This window comes from Phalacrocorax aristotelis, chromosome 26, assembly GCF_949628215.1.
Source record: "Phalacrocorax aristotelis chromosome 26, bGulAri2.1, whole genome shotgun sequence".
Taxonomy (NCBI): domain Eukaryota; kingdom Metazoa; phylum Chordata; class Aves; order Suliformes; family Phalacrocoracidae; genus Phalacrocorax; species Phalacrocorax aristotelis.
In genome coordinates, this window is record NC_134301.1 from 1962660 (window position 1) to 1981283 (window position 18624).

Below are 18624 nucleotides of genomic sequence, written 5' to 3' on the forward strand. Positions count from 1 at the left end.
CCCCACAGCCCACCCCTTGCCAAGCCGATTTACCCGGCCGATACGAGGCCGGGGCGTTTGGGGTGCTGCCCGCGCTGGGGTTTGGCTCTGCACCTCCTCCATGTCAAGGTTTATTTGGAGGCTCGGCGTTGCCTGTGCCACCCCCTCTGAAAAATGCGGTTTGGGTAACTTTGAGGCCCCAGCTGCTGGTTTTGAAAATATCAGTGTGGGAAAAGGGCTCCGGAGCATCGGAAACCTCCTTGTGCAGGGATGCATCGCTTCAGGGACACCGAGGCGTCGGGGTCTGGATGGTGCCGGGAGTCTCTGGGTGCCGGGGATGGGAGTCAGGAGGTGTGGGAGCACAGGAGGGGAAAGGCTGGAGCCAGGGGGTGGTTTCAGTCTTGTCCCCCTCCCCACGGGACCGAGACAAGGCACTCCATCAACTGGACCTTAGACAACCTGCAACAGACCAAATGACAATTTGGTCTTCTGCCAGAACCAGCCGCACGCTGCTGCCCGTGTGCATTATAACCAGACTCAAACACGCCCCTCGTGCCCCAGCGCCAGGGCAGAGGCTGCAGCTAAGGCCCCATCAGCCCCAGTGAAGCTGGTACCGGGCAGAGGGCAACACAGGGTCTGGGTGACCATGCAAGCCTGTAACCCCATGAAAACATGGGCTGGTGCCGTGATAACTGTCAAGAGACAGTGGAAAGGCAAAGGACATAAAGGCAGCGTCCCATGTCTTTACGTTCAGGCATCACTGGATGATGCACATCAACAGAGGTCCCAAAAGCGGCACCGAAAATGTGCTGTTTCTGTTCCCCGTGGCACTGCTCAGCCCTCCGCGCGGTGCTGGCAGGCTCCGAGCACCCGGGCTGGACACATGGCTCCAAACAGCAGCGATGACACCGCGTCACTCCCACTCTCCTCCCTTCGCAGCTGCTCTAGAGGTCCCAAACGTTAGCAACGTAACGGCGGCCGCAAGCGCTATTTATCCCATTTCAGCAGTTCATCCCAATTTGCCACCCCTTTACGTTTGGGAGCCCGAGAAAAACCTTGCAACAATAGCTGTGTTCGTACAACCAGACTTCACCAGTGCTTGTTCAGCTGAAAGAGCCTGGGACCCCTCCAGCATCTCCACGCCACGGACTTTGCTACCTGCACCCCCCCTTGCACGTGGGAGCCCAGCTGCCTGGGGAACAGGGACAGCGAGATCCTCACTCGCGCTTCCCTAAAACCCAAGGATTACAGAGCTCCAGTTACGCAACCTCCACATTAGAAGCAATTTTTCTGCACGTGGTAGAAGGGTCGGGGTGACGCCTGCCTGGCCCTGCGAGGTGCCGTTGCATCCCCGGCGGCTGGGATGCCAGCGGAGGCCGGTGCCTCGCAGCCACGCGGGTCCGCTCAGGACACCCATGCTCCGCCGCCGTCCCCGCCACCCGCTCCTCCCCTGCTACCGCTTTGGTGAGCTCAAAATACAAGTAGAAATTGAGCCAGGTTAGAAAAATAACTCTCTCATGGCTGAGGCGTGACAGGTTGATGGCAGAGAGCGATGTTTTCAAAAGGGGATGAGGGTAGGATGCTGCAAAGTATCTAAATCTGGTAGGAACATGACTCATACTGAGCATCCACAGGGACCGGCGGCTTCCAAGGCACCTCAGCACATAGAAAAAGTTCCCGTGCGCAGAGCAGCGCTGCCGGCCCCAGCGAAGTAGGGCATGTGCACAGTTGTGCCCGTCTCTTATCTGACTCATTTCAGTGTCTCAGGGGAAACCCTGGCATTGATAAACAGCTCTCTGCTCCCTGCCTCCGCATTTACTAACCGAAATCTGGAGTCTATTTTTAACCCCGAAACACCCACTGCCAGCGGTGGGGAGCCTGCAGCGCAGCGCAGCGGGTCAGCCAGCACCGTCGGGTTGGGACTGTGTCGCTGCCAGCCCCATTTCTGAGTCTGAGCTGGCTCGTGCTGTTGTTTACCGGGGTAATTTGACTGCGGCATTGGCAAGTTATCAAGCAAAGTGAGACCAAAACAAGTCACGAAGGCACTTTCCATGCTCGGTGCCAGCACCATGCCCCCGGATGGGGTATGCAAAACCTAAAGGCTCCAACTTTTTATTTTCCAGCACATCCCCCGAACACGCACGCTGTTTAACCAGCTCATCACCCCCATTTTCTGGGCAACTGGTTTCAGGGGGCAACATGGCAGAGGGGCAAGCGAGGGGGACAAAGCCTCCAGGTTCAAGATGAGCTTGCGTTAGGCAGCAGAAACCAGATTCAGGCCACGCTGCTGTTTGAGGGTCATTTTCTTCTTGTTATTTAATTCCCTCGTGCGCAGGGCTGTGGCGGACACGGGCACGCACCAACCACAGGCCAGCCAGGACTAACGGAGGGATGCACCCGCGGGCCTGCCTGCGCCACCCAGCCCAGTGGCAGGACGCAGCAACACGAAACGGCGAGACCTCGAGGCTCTTCGGCTCTCAGACTCTCACGTTACAGCTCGTCCATCCGGAGACGCTCAGCTGCTCTCTCTGGAAACAGCAAGAGAAGCAGCGTTTTCGTTTCCCAGCCAAACTGAGAGCAGGAAGGGCAGGGGCGAGACAACCCGTGTCAAAGCCCAGGCTGCTGCAGAGCCGTTGCATCTGAGGTGACGCACGTCCGAGCCAGGTGACGAACTGAAGGCTGGCCCTGCCGTGAATTTGGAAGCGACGCTGAAGCTGGGGTTGGCAAAGCCCCCGGCTGCTTCAGGTGTTCGTGGGAGCTTTTTCTGCTCTTTCTGCACAGAAGGAGTGGATCCAGCCTGGCTTTGTGGCCAGGGCAGGACACCTCGTGCTTTCTCTGGCCTGGTTTCGGAGGAACCAGGGGTAAGGCTTCCAGCTCTCCCGCGGGGAAACACCTCCACTCCCAAACGTTGTGGGAGAGCAGAGAGTCTGGTTGTAATTCCTGCCTAAACAAAGGCTGCCTTTAACAGCCGCGTTGTGTCCCTGCCACGGGGTGACACCTTTCTAGAGCCCCCACACCCTCTGCGAGGGCTTTGGTAATCCTCCATTCTGGGACAGTTTTTTCCGGCTTTAGGAAAGTTTCTGTGGCCAAGGCTCCCAAGCGCCTTTGCTCTTCTCCCTGCACACCACAGCCCCTCCAAAGGGGTGCGAGAGACATTCGGTGGGAGATGCTTTTGATCGCCTCTGACTTCTCCACCCAGCCAGGAGCCCCCTATGAACCATTTTCTCCCATTTTCTGGCTTTTCTCAGAACCTCACACAGAATTTCTGCCTTATTCCTGGGCACCAGCTTAAAAGCTTCAGGTCACCTCTCCTCCAGGGCATTTCACACCAAAGCAGAAAGCTCAGCAGCCCAGAAACAACTCAGGGGGCATCAATCAGCCTTGCAACCCCAAGAAAGAGGTCCCGGTTGCCCCATGGGAGATGCCACCGGGGAGTCACGGGCCGGGCAGCCCGCGGTGACGGTGGGTTACGCGCCTGTCCCCGGGCTGCGGTTCCTGCTCCGGCTGTTTCTGCTCCATTGCAGAGATGTACTATAAAACCTTCATTTCCTGACACACATGGGATGAGGCCAAGGGGTCGTGTTTTGGACAACCTGGCTTTTCCATGGCAACCGGCAGTGATGTCACCAACATGCAATGATTGCAAGGGGCCTGGGGAATGGCGAGCTCTCCAGGAACGAGGCGGGAGGGGAGGCCGAGATGGCAGGAGACGCGCTTGCCGAGGGCCGGGGCCGTGTGAGAGCAGCCCGGGCAATGTTTTCCTTGGATGGCCCCGAGCACAAGCTGTGGCCGAAGAGCACGGAGGCTGGAGCCTGGCGCGGCAGCTGTAGCAGAGCCCATCCTGCCCTCTCCTTCCTCCAGCTCCCATCCCTCTGTGCATCCCCCCGGCGTTTCATCCCCCTGCGGCCGAACGGCCCCAGCCAGCTCCTCTTGCACAACGCTGGCTAAAACATCCGACCATCTTCTTTCCCGTGCACGGGCATTTGCAGGATTAATCCCCCCGCCCTTCCCCTCCGGGGCTCCGAGCTGCCCTGCTCCCCCTTCCCCTGCCATTTCTCTCCCCGCTTTGTTCCTACAGCCGTTCTCCTTCCCATCACAAATTCCCTCCCTGCAGGGGAGCCCCTTTACGACAGCAAAATAATTAAAAACTTGGCCAGACAAGTATGCGCGGCCCTGACGGTTGGCATCTGTCGCTGTGGGGCAGTTTGAAAGCGCTCATGCAGCGGTGTCCGTCTGTCTGTCCAGTCTTCCTGTGGCTGGAGCCATCTGATACTGCAGAGCTTCACCTCTGGGCATTGCGCTGCAGCGAAACCCTATCTGGGTTAGCTCCTAGATGCTACCAGGGTAAACACCACCGAGTAAGAACATCCCTGTGCGCACGCGCGGAGGTGCCAGGGAACTGCTGCCCCCCCTGTTTGAGATACGACAGAAAAGGCCAAGCATCTCTCTTCCACCCCAGAAACCCCTGTGTAGGTGCGAAGCATCAGCTCTAACCCCATCCCTGACCCCTCTCTGATGCTTCATGGGGCTGACCTGGGCGTGCAGGGAGGGAACGAGGCCGGCGCGGTATTGCAGACATGAGAAATGAGCTGCCTGCGCTTACAGAGCAGCTGGGAAACACCATCCATGGCGGGCAGAGACGGAGAAGAGCGACCTATCACTGATTTAATTGGTAATAACATTTTCACCTGCTGCATCCTCAGAGCATTCACATGCCTAAAGGTCCCTCTAGCACAGCAAGCAAATAAGCAGGTAAACCTGGCAGATTTGACCCAGGTCTCAGTTTTAACTCCTTGCTCAAGTGCTGAGCGTTTATGTGATACTGGGCGAGTCATTTAAATGACCTGTTACAAATATACCTTCCTCAACAGTAAGAGAGGAAAAAAAACCACAACACACCCCCCCACCAAAACCACCGCAGCGTTTCACCCCAAGGCACACATCAACAAAACAGCAGTTAGAGACCAGCAAGACTCGCGAAGGAATCGGGTGCTTCGGGACGCGGCTCTGCGCCGAGGGGGGTCTGCAAAAGCACGAGGAAGACAGGCTGGTGCTGCCTGGAGTAACACACGGCTATCGTCAAATAACTGCCAAAACCAAAGGAGTTCGGTAGCAGGAGGCTTGGCGGCGGCGTGAAGACGGCACAGCGACCGTCTTCCCTGCGAGTTGGCCATCACCAACAGATTTCAGCCTAAATGGAACCATTTTCAGCAAATAGCATCATCCAGCGCACTCGGCCCGACGCGCGTTGGCTCAGGGCTGTCTCTGCACGTCCTTCCTACGGAGACCCAACACCACCAGCACCGTTTGTGGGGATGGGGCGGGGGGGGAGGAGAGAAAACAAAACAACAACACGAAAGACCTTCCAAAAATGTTGCATAAAAAGTGAACACTCAGCAGAGCGAGGTTTCCTGCACAGTGAGAGTTGGCCAGCGAACGAACAGGAAATCACTGCTTCCTGCCTGCAGAGGAAGCGCCTATCTCATGCCTGTGATCAAAAACAAACAGCACTTCAATTAAACAAACAAAGGACCTAAAACTTCAACAGCTCGCAGCCTGGGCCAGCTCCAGCAGTAGGGAAACACATCCAAAAATAAGAAGCTTGTAACCTTGAAAAAGGCCCTCATCCCCTTCCCCTTGCAGTGACGTTGCTCACACTGCGTGTGCAGAAAGCAGAAGGGATTAGGCAACCCCTCGGCCACATCCCTTGGAGGGTGCTGCCGTCCCAGGAGCCAGCCGTGCCGCCCCGGGAAGGGGGAGCGGTGGCCTCCAGGGACGTCCCCAGCTCTCGGGTTTGGTGACGGACAACTGCCGAGAGCCAGAGCCGCGCCTGGGCTCAGCCCCCCGCGCCCGGTGCCGCAAGTGCGCAGGACTCCCGGCCTCACTAAAACAACCCCCTCCTGCTCCAGCCTTTCAGCTCTGAGGAGGAGCTCGAGAAGCATTTGCCCAAGGACAGCGGCAGGGGCTCGGCGCCCTCCGACCCTCCGCGGGAGGCGAGAACCAGCCTCGCATCTCCCGCGGCCGCAGGGGCTGTTTGACTCTCGAAGCTGGCAGGCGGCAACTTCTTCCTGCACAAGACCCATCTCGGATGCCCGTGACTTCGTATGGCTTTAAGCCCTGTGTCTGGTCTCTACTTTGCTTGTCTCAGTTTTGGTTTGAGATTTAGTTTCACGTACAGGAATGTTTCCTTTCTGATCTGCTACAGAGATTCTTTTTTTTTTTCTTTTTGTTCTAACGCAGATTTCACTTGTCTTAAATATCATGAATTCAGGAAATGGGAGGAGGGATCCTTTCTTATTACATCTGAGCAGAGCAGGATTTATAGTCCCTGGACTATAAATCATTCCTAGGAGCCACACAGCAACATGATCTCAAGCCTCTCACGATTTCAGGGTTTCACCTCCGTAAAGGGGCCAGAGGACACCGAGGGCTGTGAAACGCTCGGGAATCCCGCACTGTTTTTTCCAAGTTGCTGAAAACCTTTAGTCTAGCCAAGTCACAGCGGAGAGACTGATCTGAATCCTTCTGACTCTTCCACAGCCAGGCCCTCCCCATGGCGGGCTGTACTGTCAGCGCTCGGATCGGCCACTGTGCCTGGGAGAAGCAGAGCCTGCTGCAGCATTTATCGAGTGAGTTATGGGGTCTGGGTCTCACCGAACGAATGACCAACACCAAGCACGTGCCGTTTCCCAGATTTAAAGCACAAGCACGAAGACACGGAGGAAATAGTTCTGCTTCAAACCCAAAGCCTCAGGATGTCTCCAACTCGAAACCCAGCTCTGGAAAGCCTAGATTCCCTTCAAAGCCACGCTCTGTCCCCAGAACGAGCCCTTTCCTCCCGTGTGAGACTATCTGCCTGCCAGGTCCTCCAGCCTGGTGTCCATCCAGCCAGGATCTTCCAGGCTGAGCCCCAGAGCTCCAGCATTGCTCATTCTGCACGTGTCCGGCGCTCTGGGCTTTTCCAAAGCCAGGCTGGCCGGAAAAACTGCTCTCCCAGCATGAAAGCGAGCACAGAAAAACAAAAAAAAAAAGAAACAAAAAGGCCGGGGCTGTCCTGGGTCTTTATGTTCGAAAGGGAGCGCTTTTCTCTGTCTCGCTGAGCGCGCTTGACGACGTGGTGAGAAATATGGTTCAAGAACAAAGGCCGGCAAGCAGTTACCAGGGAGGAGCAGGCTGGCATGAGAAAAAAAAAGGCTAAAGCAGGCTGAACCGCAGCATTACCTGTCTCCCAGCCTGCTGAGGACTAGCAGAAGCCACGGACTAGCAGCCCAGGGTTGCAGCAGCGCCGGAGGGACCTGGTGACCTTCGAGAGAGGCTCCATCTCCTCCTGTTCCACCCTCCGTTCCAGGGGCGCAGCATCTCAAGTCCTGACACACTTGCTCTGCTGTAGTTTTGCACCAGTGCTGCAAAGCTCAGGATGGGTTTTACAGACCTGCACGCGTCTGCCAGCCACGGCGCAAAGCACAACACAATCATTATTTAGTTTTTTTCATCAGCGCATTTTGCATTTGAAAGATGCCAAAGCAACAGCGAACTAGATCCGACCACGGGCTGAGGGAATAACTATTCCAGAGTCACCGATAGCCCTGCAATGGTCTTGGACAGCAAATTTCAAGGATGTGAGTGGCCACAAGGGTCTTCCTGTGTGGCCACCACACAAAAACCTCTTATTTAGCGGTTTGTCTGGTGATATTATAACCATCAGGTGCAGCCATCACAGATTTGCTAAATGCTTGCAGCTCAGGCAAGATTTTTTTTTGCCTCACCCGCCTGGTTTGTTCAGGGGGGGAAGAGGGGGGGATGTTTACCTGTTTCCTGGCATTATAGCTGCTCGCTGCTTTTATTTGCTTTTAAAGTAAACTTCCTGATGAATTAACCGAGCCAAGTTAATACATATTTAAAGTGCATCTTCCCGACGACACACACAGTGCAAGGCTGTGCCTGTCCAGGAGAGATACCAAGGGGAAGGTGCCACTGGAAATAAGGTCACAGCTGGGTACCTGTCACTCCCCATCCCTGCGCACCACGAGGGTGGTCACACACGTCGTATCACCTCAATCCCAATTTACCAACTGCTCCAGACGGCCATTTCTACGGGCTTTGTCCCAGGTTTCCCTTCCCCATGTGACAACCCGCACTGAGCGACCCCAAGCCCAGCTTCACCAGGGGAATGGGGCCCTAAAGCCAGGGGGAGGAGAGCCGGACTCTCCCATAGTCCATCAGGATGCCAAGAAGCTGCGTGAAGTGGGACGAGCGCTGCCACCCCCCAGTCCCTCCCGCCTTCGCCCAGCTGCCCACTGGCCGCGGCACTGGGGCGGTCGGGGGGAGCGGCTGGGCCAGGGTACAGCGCCAGCGGTGGCAGCAATCACCAGGCCTCGCCAAAGCATCCCAGCAGGGACAAGGCGTGAGGGCCAAGCGCCAGGACGCGGTCTGAATACAGAGCTCCTGTGCCACGGGAACGGCCTCTCTGGACGTTTGCACTCTGCAAGCTCTCATCTGAGTCTTTTTACAACAATGTCTGGTCCTTCCTACTGCAGAATCGCAGTCCTGGCCTGATGGATAAAAGGGTTGCTGATGCTGTTCCATCCCTTGCTGGAAAATACATGCAACATCCCTGGAAAGTTGATTGCTAATATGGAAATGCTGGCCAATTTCCTCATTGTGTAAGTGCCAAGAACACAGATGAGCTCCTGGAGGCTGCTATGGAGGGGACTATGGGCACAGAGGTGGGGAAGACTTTCCGCGGCAGAAGTGGCAGTAAAGTTCTCATCTCCTCCTGAAAAAATCAAGGGAACGCGATTATGCCTCTGAAAAGCTCCATTAAATCTGAAGGTTTCATCTACATTTATACTAACACATGTCAGCTCCTGCTGGAAAAATGCCTGTCCCAGGCAGTAGCACAACAGCTTTGGAGGTTTCCTCCTGCCGCAGATCTGAGATCTGTTCAGTATCAAGTCTGGAGATGCTCATTTCACCTCCCTCATTCCGCTACTTTAAAGCCCAGTTGTATAAAAACTCCTCCAACTTAGTCAACGGGATTTAAGGTGAATGTGACTGCTTCCCTTATGCCGATAGGCTCTGATCCTCCCTGGACTAATCCTGTTCTTGTCCACCCAGCCTCGCATCTGTTCCTGAGCTGTGTCTAACTCCAGCTCCTAGCCCACCTGCACAGATAGCAGGGCGCTGCCCGAAGGTCAGCAGGGGTCTCTGGTGAGAGCAAATGCCACAAGCACGGCTGCACTGGGTTGATGGGAAAACACCCGATGTGTTGGACTAGAAACGCGATTTTAAGGAGAAAAGCTCAAAAACAAAAAGTTTATCTAGCCTACTCGGGCTTCCCGTATAACGGACTACACAGGCTCTCTAGATGATTTTTGCACAAGCCACAAGTTCTGCAGGTCTCTTAGAAAACATCCAGTCGTGTTTTGCACAGTTTATATGTTGCAGAACACGGGACAACTTTTAGGTTGCTTATAGCACAAGAACACACCGTGCTCCAGCGGCGGCCCGAACCAACGCAGAATCCCAGTCTCAGTAATGCTTTAATGAGTAATAGAAGTGTTGTTTTATACCTTCTTTGATCGTCCCCTGTTTATAAGGCCCAAAATCATGCTTGGTTTTTAACTGCCATTTTATACTGGCGACAGTACCAGTAGATTTCTTCTTTCAAAGCCTCCTAGAGCCCCTTCAAGGCATTGCTTCCTCAGACAGAGCCCCCCATTGCAAATATGCCCTACATCTATGACAGGAAGCATCAACATTCATATTTAAAAAAAAAAAAAAAAAATTAACTCTAGTGAGATTAAAGGACACAGCTGCTCATTTTATGTGCCCAGGTATCACATTGGGCCTTACGGGAGAAGCGGGGCATGTCCTCCTGCTTACCCAGGTGGTGGCCAAATCCTGCCCAGGGTCTGTTTCCTAGAATAGAGCCAGCAGTCAGCATCTGACCTACTTTCTCTGCTCTCAGCTGTAGTCTTGCAGTGTTTTCTAACACAGAATCCCAGCCTGGTGGGGGCTGGCAGGGCCCTTGGGAGCTCACCCCGTCCCACCCCTGCGTGAGCAGGCACACCCAGAGCAGGGGCACAGGGCCGCGTCCAGGCGGGGTTTGAAATTTCTAAACACAAAATCACATTGTTTGCACGTGCTCAGGTTTACCCTGTTAAGCTGAATTTCCCTTTGTCAGCTCTCTTTCCTCTGTTTTTCCTGTCTTCCATGTCCAAGTCATCAGCTGCTTCTCCTAAAGCCCCTACCAGAAGGATTCAATTTATCCAGATGAGAAGCGCACATCAAATATCTACTTTTAGCTGAGATGAACAGTCCCCAGAAGAGGCTCCTCCTCCCCTCTGCCTGCAAAGGGAGCCAAGGCTGAGCAGCTCACCTGGGCTCATCCACCTTAACTTGGATGAATTCCACCCGACAAGCCTCTACATGGCATGAAGGAGCCCAATAAAGCCATTGGAAACCTTCCGAACTGCAGTTATCCCAGACTTTCCTTCCTGTTCTGGGGCAGAAGGCAGAAATTTGGGAAACTCACCTGTAATAGCGCTGTTAGGAGAATTTGTCGGAGGATCAGTCATTATGGAGGCTTGCTATGGGCTTTCAGGGACCAATCTTTTCCATGCCCCATCCCAAGGACCTCGGATACCCTGTGGTATTTCCTAGGCTAAGATAGTCTTTCCTACGAATCGCATTTCGGCGCAGGCAGCAGATACTGGAGACAGATGGAGATGAAGAGGAGAAGCTCAAGGGGGGACACCGAGACACGGGGTCATTAGATAACAACATCTGGGCTGTATTTAGTTGCATGCAATCGGCGACTCAGCCTGGGAGTCGTTTCACTTCACGGTGTCTTTGGCAGCGAAGCCTTAACGACGTCCCACCAAGGCCACTCGATCCCACCGGCGCGTTGCCGTTCACGGCCGCTCTCGGCAGCGGCACGGCTATCGCTTGTGGCGTTGTACTGTTAACCAGATCACTCAGCTAATACCGAGCAACCGAGGTTAAAAACAAACCCTTCGGGCCCAGTCTAACCACACTGAGTCACGCGAGTTCAGTGGCAGAAGTCAAGGGGCACCGAGGGACGAGAAAAGCAGCAGAACTGCCGGAGCACCTTCCCCCCCAACAGCAGCTACTGCTGCATCTCGCTAGCTCTCCCCTCCCCTGCTTTTCCAGACTCAGGCGGTCACCAGTCTGCTAAGGAACACGCCATAACACAGCAACATTTCTCTTAAGCACGCAGTATTTCCCACTTGCCGAAGCCCATCTAGTCCCGGTGTCCTCAGTCCGTCCTGTCCTGCGGGTTCCTGCACCCACGTGCATCGCCTGCACTTACTCTGCACATCAGTTTTCCCCCAATTCCCCTAAGTAGCATGAAGGTAGGGGACACATTGCAAGTTATTCAGCAACTAGAGGAGCCGGTACAAGTGAGAGAGGGGACTTTTTGACCTCAGAAATCATTCAGAGTCATGGCGCCTGCGCCTGTGTTTCCCTTGTCACCTGGCCACTGGCAAGCAAGACAAGCTTGCATGACAGTGGAGGCAAAGAAAGGGACCGCTACACCAGGGAGTACATCAGCGCATGCTGGAGCTTGCAGAACGCAAACACCTCGCAAGGAAGGTTTCATGAGACGAGCGTATTTTAGCTGTTTGCAAAGGCCTGACGGAAAGAGCAGCGGGGACGCGCCAGGAGCACAGGGCTGGTTTGGTGCACATCGAGCAGAGCAAGTGTCCGGTGAAGCTGCTCTGGAGGAGGAGCTGGCGGGTTTACAGTGTGCTTTTTTGCAGCACACGGTCCCTTGGGAAGATCTTAAAGCTTCATCTGGGATAGATGCTTTTGTGTCTGTCACCGTCTCCCATGTGAATCAGTTTCAGTTTCCCGGGAGGATGAGACTGGGACCCTGTACTGGAAGTTGCAAGTTAGGCAGCAGCTTCATCACTCGCCCCGAATTCCCTTAATTAACATACATCACGCTGCTGCCGAGATGTTCTGTATTTTGTCTCCTGCTTTTTTGCGCACGAAACGGATCCCTCGGGCAAACCTAGACTCCAGATAACGCTCTGCAACGACAACAGGCGCTGCGCCTCTGCCTGCTCTCTGCGGTCCCCAGCACGGAGCGCAGCAAGCCCCACCGCCACGCTCCCCCCCGGGATGCAGCAGTCGCGAGCCGCCGATCCCCTGCACCAAGCCCAAGCTCCCCCGTGCTCCAGCCCATCTCTCACTTCGCCATTTAAAACAGACAGGAAAATTCCTACGAGGCTGTTGAAGGCAAGAAATGCCCCGGACACTGGCAGGAAGGTCTGCAGCATCGGCGTGACGCAGCCCTCGCCTCCGAAACCAAGCGCCCCTGGATCGTGGAGGTGTCTCCCACCTGGTGCCTTCCCAGGCTCCTCTCTTAGCGTCGCCCCAGGACTGCACAGCCCCAGAGCCGTGGGGAAGATGTCCCTCCCGCAGCCCAGCTCAGAGTCACGCCTGATTGCATCACGTTTGTTTTTCTTTGCCTTTGAGATCAGGATTCCCCCCGCCCTGCCAAGAGCCAGGTTTTGCCCTGTTTCCCAAGGAGGGGAGCCAGCGGGTGACCCAAATCCAAGCACGCAGCTGGGTGGCAAAGCCTTCTCCAGCACACGGGTACGCCGGGGGCAGCGTCCGGCAGGGACGGCGTCGGCCGGTTGGGTTTCCGAGAGTTGTAATGTTCCCAGCATCTGCTCTTGCGCTACGCGATACCTCCGCAGCCCGAGCGCGGCGAGGGGACCCCGGCGCCGCGGGACAGGCACGAGCGCCCACCGGGAACGGCCGCGTTTGCGGGCGCGGTGACCGCCGGGGTCACTAGCAGGCTACTCACCCTGGCTTTGTCCTTGCATCCAGAGGAATTAAAGCCCTTGGAGATGAGGTCTCATTGTTCAAGATGTGCTTAAGGGAGGCAGCTGCTTTCTTTATATCTCAAGATTCACTAAAGTTCAGGAAGAGAGAGAGAGAAAGAGAGGGGACGGCGAAAGGGGAGGGACTGAGCGAAGGGCCCAGAGGCTGTATAGAATGACAATGGAAGGAAATGCTTTATCAAACCTAGAAAGCCAACCCTGTCCTGGGAACACAGAGGGAGGAAAAAAAAAAAAAAAAACTTGCAGAAGAAAAGCGAGTTCAGCTGCCCCGGGTTCCTCCCTTGGCAGCGCAAGCCCGCCTCCCCCAGCCCCTCTCTCCTAAACACAATGTGAGCCGGTGAAAGCCGTCAGGCTCAGACACTTTTTTTTTTTTCTTTCATTAAACAGAGAGAAGTTTCAGTTCTTTTTAAAAAAAAAAAAAAAAAAAAAAAAGGATCCAACAACCAAACCCTGCCCGGGAATGGGAATGTGACGCTCTTCCCCCTCCCCCGGCTCCAGCCTTCCAAGTTTCTATGAGTCAAACGTTTGCAATGTGTTACCGAAATGTTACCAAGCTGGAATGCAGCATCTGAGAGGGTTCAGCTAATAAAACGTTTGTTTGTTGGCTGGGAGAAAGTGTCACCGGCAGAGAATTCGCTGCCTCTTCTTCCTTTTGTTTTTCCCATCTGTGTCTTACGCGGAGAGGGTTAACTGGGTGTGCGGTGCCGACACCCGAGGAGGGTGGCATTAACCCAGCACTCCCTGTCCCAAATGGAAAGGGAAATCGCGCCGTTAAGTGAGAGACCGAGGGAAACAGTCCATCTGATAGAGCAGGTGGGAAACAGAGGGCTGGAGAGAAATTAAATTGTACAGACACCCTCGGGCACGGCTGGGACAGACCTCAGCTACTGAAGCACGACTTCTCAGACACAGGCTGTGGGATTTCGGGGTCGGAGAAGTACTATTTCCTCATCTAACAGTCCTTAGGTTTGTCCCAAGATAGGACCTTTCATCCAAGACAACGACTCACTGGGCCCGACGTCTACAGCGTTTGCCAGGAGCAGCTGCTCTGGATTTGCACACAAACTCCTCAATTTTTTCCTCAATAATTTAACAGCCTAACAAGGAGCACTTTAATTATGTTAACTCACCACCAAAACCTGTGTCTTTTCTTGTTTGACTGCGCCTGGCTTTAACTCCTGGAAATTGATTACTGTTATGCAGTTTATCACTTTCAAATCTAGTCAAATCCAGTATTTTCCAGTGTCTCTAAACACACAGTTGAATAATGGATCGAGAGGCTGCTGGGTTTTGATGTACCAAACAGACGAAGTTCCTTCGATAGCTCACTGCAGGCCACGCTCTCCTGTCGCCGCTCCTCTGCGACGAGCTGATCTCTGCCCTGCCTGAAGCCATCCTTCCTTTCAAGGATTTGTCGAGGGAAAAGCACACAGATTTCAAACACAAAGTCAGCTGCAATCAGAGAAAAAAGGTCCAGCCTGAGGATTTCATTTTGAATGTGTTCAGAAGAGTTAAGCCAGCTGCACTCCAAGATGCTAAACCCTCTTGTAACGCCGGGTAAAGGCTCCGAAAGCCCAGAACCCGCTTAGATGCCTGTATCTAATCTTCACCTGGAGTTTTCAGCACTTACAAAAAGTAGTGGGAGCTGGAGAGGGCTTCCTCGCTGGCTGCTCAGGAGAAGCTCTCCAGGGTGAGACTCTGTTGTACACCTGGTCTTGGCTCCATTCCCACTGCTGTCCCCCCGACCCTCGAGGATCTTGGCCACACCATTACCTGCCCCTCGCTCCTCCACCTGGAGGAGAAGCCACTGGCGGTGGTGCAAAGGGCTAGCGGGACCTTCCGCACGCTGAGGGACGCAGATGTAGCATCTTCCACTAGATCTACAGGGGAATTTGGGCCATAGCACGATAATTTCGCACCTCTGAGCTTCTGAGCATCTCACCCTCACTGGGAGCACACCCTAGCCCAAGAAGAGCTCCCGAGGATGATGGGTGCGAGAAGGAAAGCAGGAGAATAGGGGAGAAGCTGAGGGACCATCCTCCTTCAGTGCTTGCAAGCCTTAGTCTTTCCAGGAGGTGGCTCCTTCCACCTGGGATTCCAGCCCCAAACCACTTCCAAGGCTTGTAGCCTTCACCTTTCTGAAGGACCTTGTCTTCAGGGTTACAGCTCCAGGAGGAAGACAGCAATGCTCTTCCTGCCTCACCCATTGCCACCCCAAGCATCCCTCTCAATAACAGCAGCTGGCCTAATGCAGGGGGCCTGGCTTCAGGTTTTGCCTCTGAGGGAAGGAAAATCTCCAGCAGCCAGGAGCATCCTCCCAGGAGCCTTGCGAAGGGATGGGCTCCACCTCTTCCGCCGAAGTTGCCCTGCTTTGTGCAGGGAGCACACAAACTCTCCCGAGAGTGGGGTCTGGGCTCCCCGCCCTGCTCCTGGGCTGGAGGATCATGGTCAACCTGTCCTGGCTATTTCCAGCCCAAGCACAAATTATCCTTCAGTGCCAACTGGAGCAATGTCAGTGGGCAAGAGGGAGCGTGGTGGACCTTCTCCCACCCCTAAAAACCAAGCGATGCCCGTCCCGCTCTAGCAGGGATGTGAATGCCTGAGACTAGAAACAGCTGAAGGCTTCTCAAAAGCAAAAGGTTAGTTTTGCTGTCACAAGAATGAGGGAGAAAATCGCTCATTTGTCCCCACAGCTGGCAGCAGCAAAATTCATGGTCATGGCAACAGCAGGACAAGTTCTGGAGGGGGGCTGGGAGGGATCCGTCGGGCCGCAGAAAGCTGCGACTGAGGGCTGCTTTCTCCCCCAAACGAGAAGTCACATCCTGGGGTGGCCCAGGCGGGCCCGGCCTGGAGAAGTCCCACAGGTAAAAAAATAACGTTCCTGGGACTTTTCTGACTCTGTTCTCAGATAAAAGAACCCGACAACCTGAAAGAGGGAAAAAAAAAAGAAAGGAAAAATAAAAAAGACCATGGGGAAAGATCTGAGGGGAAAGGAAATCGCCGTGGTAAAGATGTGCTGAGGAGAGAGTTTGGCAGTCAGCCACGCGGAGCCGAGTGCCCCCAAACAGGGTCACTCCTGCTCCGGGTTCCAGCCGAGTTTTTATTTTGAGTTACAAACTTTTACCTAGTTGGATGTTTGCATCATTTGCATGTTAGGTGTAAGGACGCAGAAGGAATTGCCAAAAGCAGAGCTGTTTAAAGGCCAGGCAGCGATAAGAGATACTGCCTTGTTTAACAAAGAGACATTTCCATATCTAAGGAAGTGAGGCAATCCTGTCTAATTAGGAAGACTGACCGAAGCCTACCAGGAGGAAGAAAGAGGGTGCAAGATTAAAATCTTTGTGTTTCAAGGGTGGAGGAGACCAGCGGGAAAGCTCACGTTCTACCAACTGGAGAACCCAGAAGACGTTGTGTGGCAGCTCGAGCCCTGGAAATGGTTACTATGGTGGCTCTAAGGAGGTTCCTGAAGGTTTGTCTGTAGGGTGGCCATCCAAAATAAGTTCTGTCCCAAAGAAGCTCTGTTGCTCTCAGAGGCACCCGAGGCCAAAGGCAAACTCTGAACACTACCCCGCGGGACAGACAGACAGACAACTGGATGAGAGAGAGGAGGATTTTGGGCACATCTGCACCCCGGCAGTCGGAGGGAACGTTCCCCGCAGTCGCTGGTTGAAAAGACCCTTGTCCGAGGACCCAAGGCGCACATGGCTGCTTTGGCACAGGGGCAGCTGGAGTCTCCTGAAAGGGTCAGTTCTGCCCTGAAAGAACAACACGGGCCGTCACAGAGATCCGGAGGGGAGAGAGCCCGCACGGAGCTTTTGGGGTACAGCGGTGGCACGGGCGTGCGTGGGGCTGCGAGCGCATATAGACACCCCCCCCCGCTGTAAATGGGGGCGGCGGGTTCACGCTGTAGAAGGAGTCGGAAAGCGGCACCCAGTGGACTTCGGGGTGGGAACACCCAGGGACGGAGCAGGCAGAGCGCGGGGCTTTCAGAAACCACACCGCAACCCGTCATCTGAAGGAAAGCATACGCCTAGCTCCTTTGAACTTCTGCAGTTGTGCAAATGCTAAGCCCCAGCGCTCTAATCTGCGCTCGCATTATCCAAGAGCACTTCTTCAAGGCTTTATCATGGAAAAAACAAACCTCTATACATTCCAGTGGGCTCCTGAAATCCCTAGCTATGAACACTGCTCTCTCAAAGGGAAATCTTCACGTAGTCCACAAGCGCTTATTTGCCCTTCGTACCACCACCTCGCAGGCACGCCCTGCTCATTTAAGGAGGTACACGGAGAGGAGGAATTTCAAAATTTCAGGAAATTTCAGGGGAACTTTAGGCCAGCCCAGAGGAACGTAAAGACATACTTGGAGAATGCTCACACCATGTGGGAATGATGTTCCGGGACACTCCCAGAAGACGCTGTGCGCACTGCAAACTTGCAATCTGCACAGCAGATTGCTTTGGAACAAGGAATGAAATAGCTCTGGAGGGACTACTTTGGCCTCGTTCTGTGCTATCCCTCTTTTCTGCAGATGACGGTCCCACTTAAGCCTAGGATGTCTCTTCTCGGAGTATATCTGACACTAAGAGCCTTCCTCCCGAGCCCTGCGTGGCCCAGCACACCAGGCACGGTGGCTCAGCACCGACTAACCCGGGCAGTTCTCCCTCAGTGCAAGATTCCCCCCCTCTGCCATCCGCCTGACACTGGTCCAGCAGCCCAGTAAAGAAGCCCCAACATCCCCATCAGCGGGAGATTTGGTGGCACGGCCGTGCCATGTTGCCTTCCGCGGTTACGTGCCAGAAGGCCTGAGCGGCTCCGGCGGCAGCGTTTGTTGGCAGATGCTCCTTCCCCGGTGGCCTCTCGAGCATGGCACAGTCACATCAGTGTGGACAGTTCATTTAGGGCTGGGAAAGCTGAGGCAGCATAGGAAAGAGAGGAAGGGTCCTTTAGATTGCGTAGATACTGCCAGCTATTTCTGCAGCCTTTTCGGCTAGAAACTACTTAAAATTTGTACGCTGGAAAGCTACAGGCTGATGTTTCTGTAACAAATGAGGCCAGGGCAGGTCCAAGATGGTGTTTAGGAATATAAAGGGGCAAATGGACTTTGTAAAACCTTTGGGTGACAAGGAGTACAAGCTTTGCTGAAGATCCTACTAGGTGCCTGTATCTGTGCTGAACATGCCGTCAGGACCCCATCTCTTCCAGTCAAAGCACAAAGACCTAAGCTGTGCTGTGGGGTCCCAGGCTCTCGAGCTAAGTCAGGTGCATCCCACCTGCCCTGGCATACTTTCAATAGCTTGGTCTTTGCTTCCAGCGGCCACGAGCCTGCTCTCACATCACCCGAGGTCCACCTCCCCCCCCGAAAGGTAAGTGGAGATGGGGACTGCCAGAATTGCCCTTAGACACTGAGCAGGCCATCAGCAGCTTAAAGCTGGAGGAGCAGCAGCGTGGGTGCAGGCAGTGGATGTGCGAGGCAGGGGGAGGAGAGCCGCCTGGAGCTGCATCTCTCTCCATAGAAGGCAGGAAACGAGCAGGTTTGTTTCTTCAGGAGGAGGAGAGTTACGTATGCAAGGCACGCTGGCTAAAAATACTCGGAGCTGTTGAGGACCAGGGTGTACAAGAGAGGTCGCGCAGGAGAGCACGCCACGGGGAGCCCTGTGTTAGGGGAAGGGGGTGATGCCTCCTGTGTGGCACTACGGCCTTCCTTACAGCCTCTGCAGCGTATCCTGATGTTCAGGATACCCAAGGGGCAGGACTGGGGTGTCCAAGA

The 18624-nt window shown here is 54.5% G+C and overlaps 1 protein-coding gene across 2 annotated transcripts in view; it reads right to left on the reverse strand.

Moving 5' to 3' along the window:
• Positions 1-18624, reverse strand: part of HDAC7 (histone deacetylase 7) — a 95332-nt gene that overhangs the window by 76018 nt on the left and 690 nt on the right. The window contains exon 1 of one of the 2 annotated variants that reach the window (XM_075075957.1): positions 12821-13107. The exons of the other annotated variant lie outside the window; for it this stretch is intronic. Coding sequence (XP_074932058.1) covers positions 12821-12839 — 19 coding nt within the window. The 5' untranslated portion in view covers positions 12840-13107. Of the gene's footprint in view, positions 1-12820; positions 13108-18624 lie in introns of those variants that run through there. 2 annotated transcript variants of the gene reach the window in all.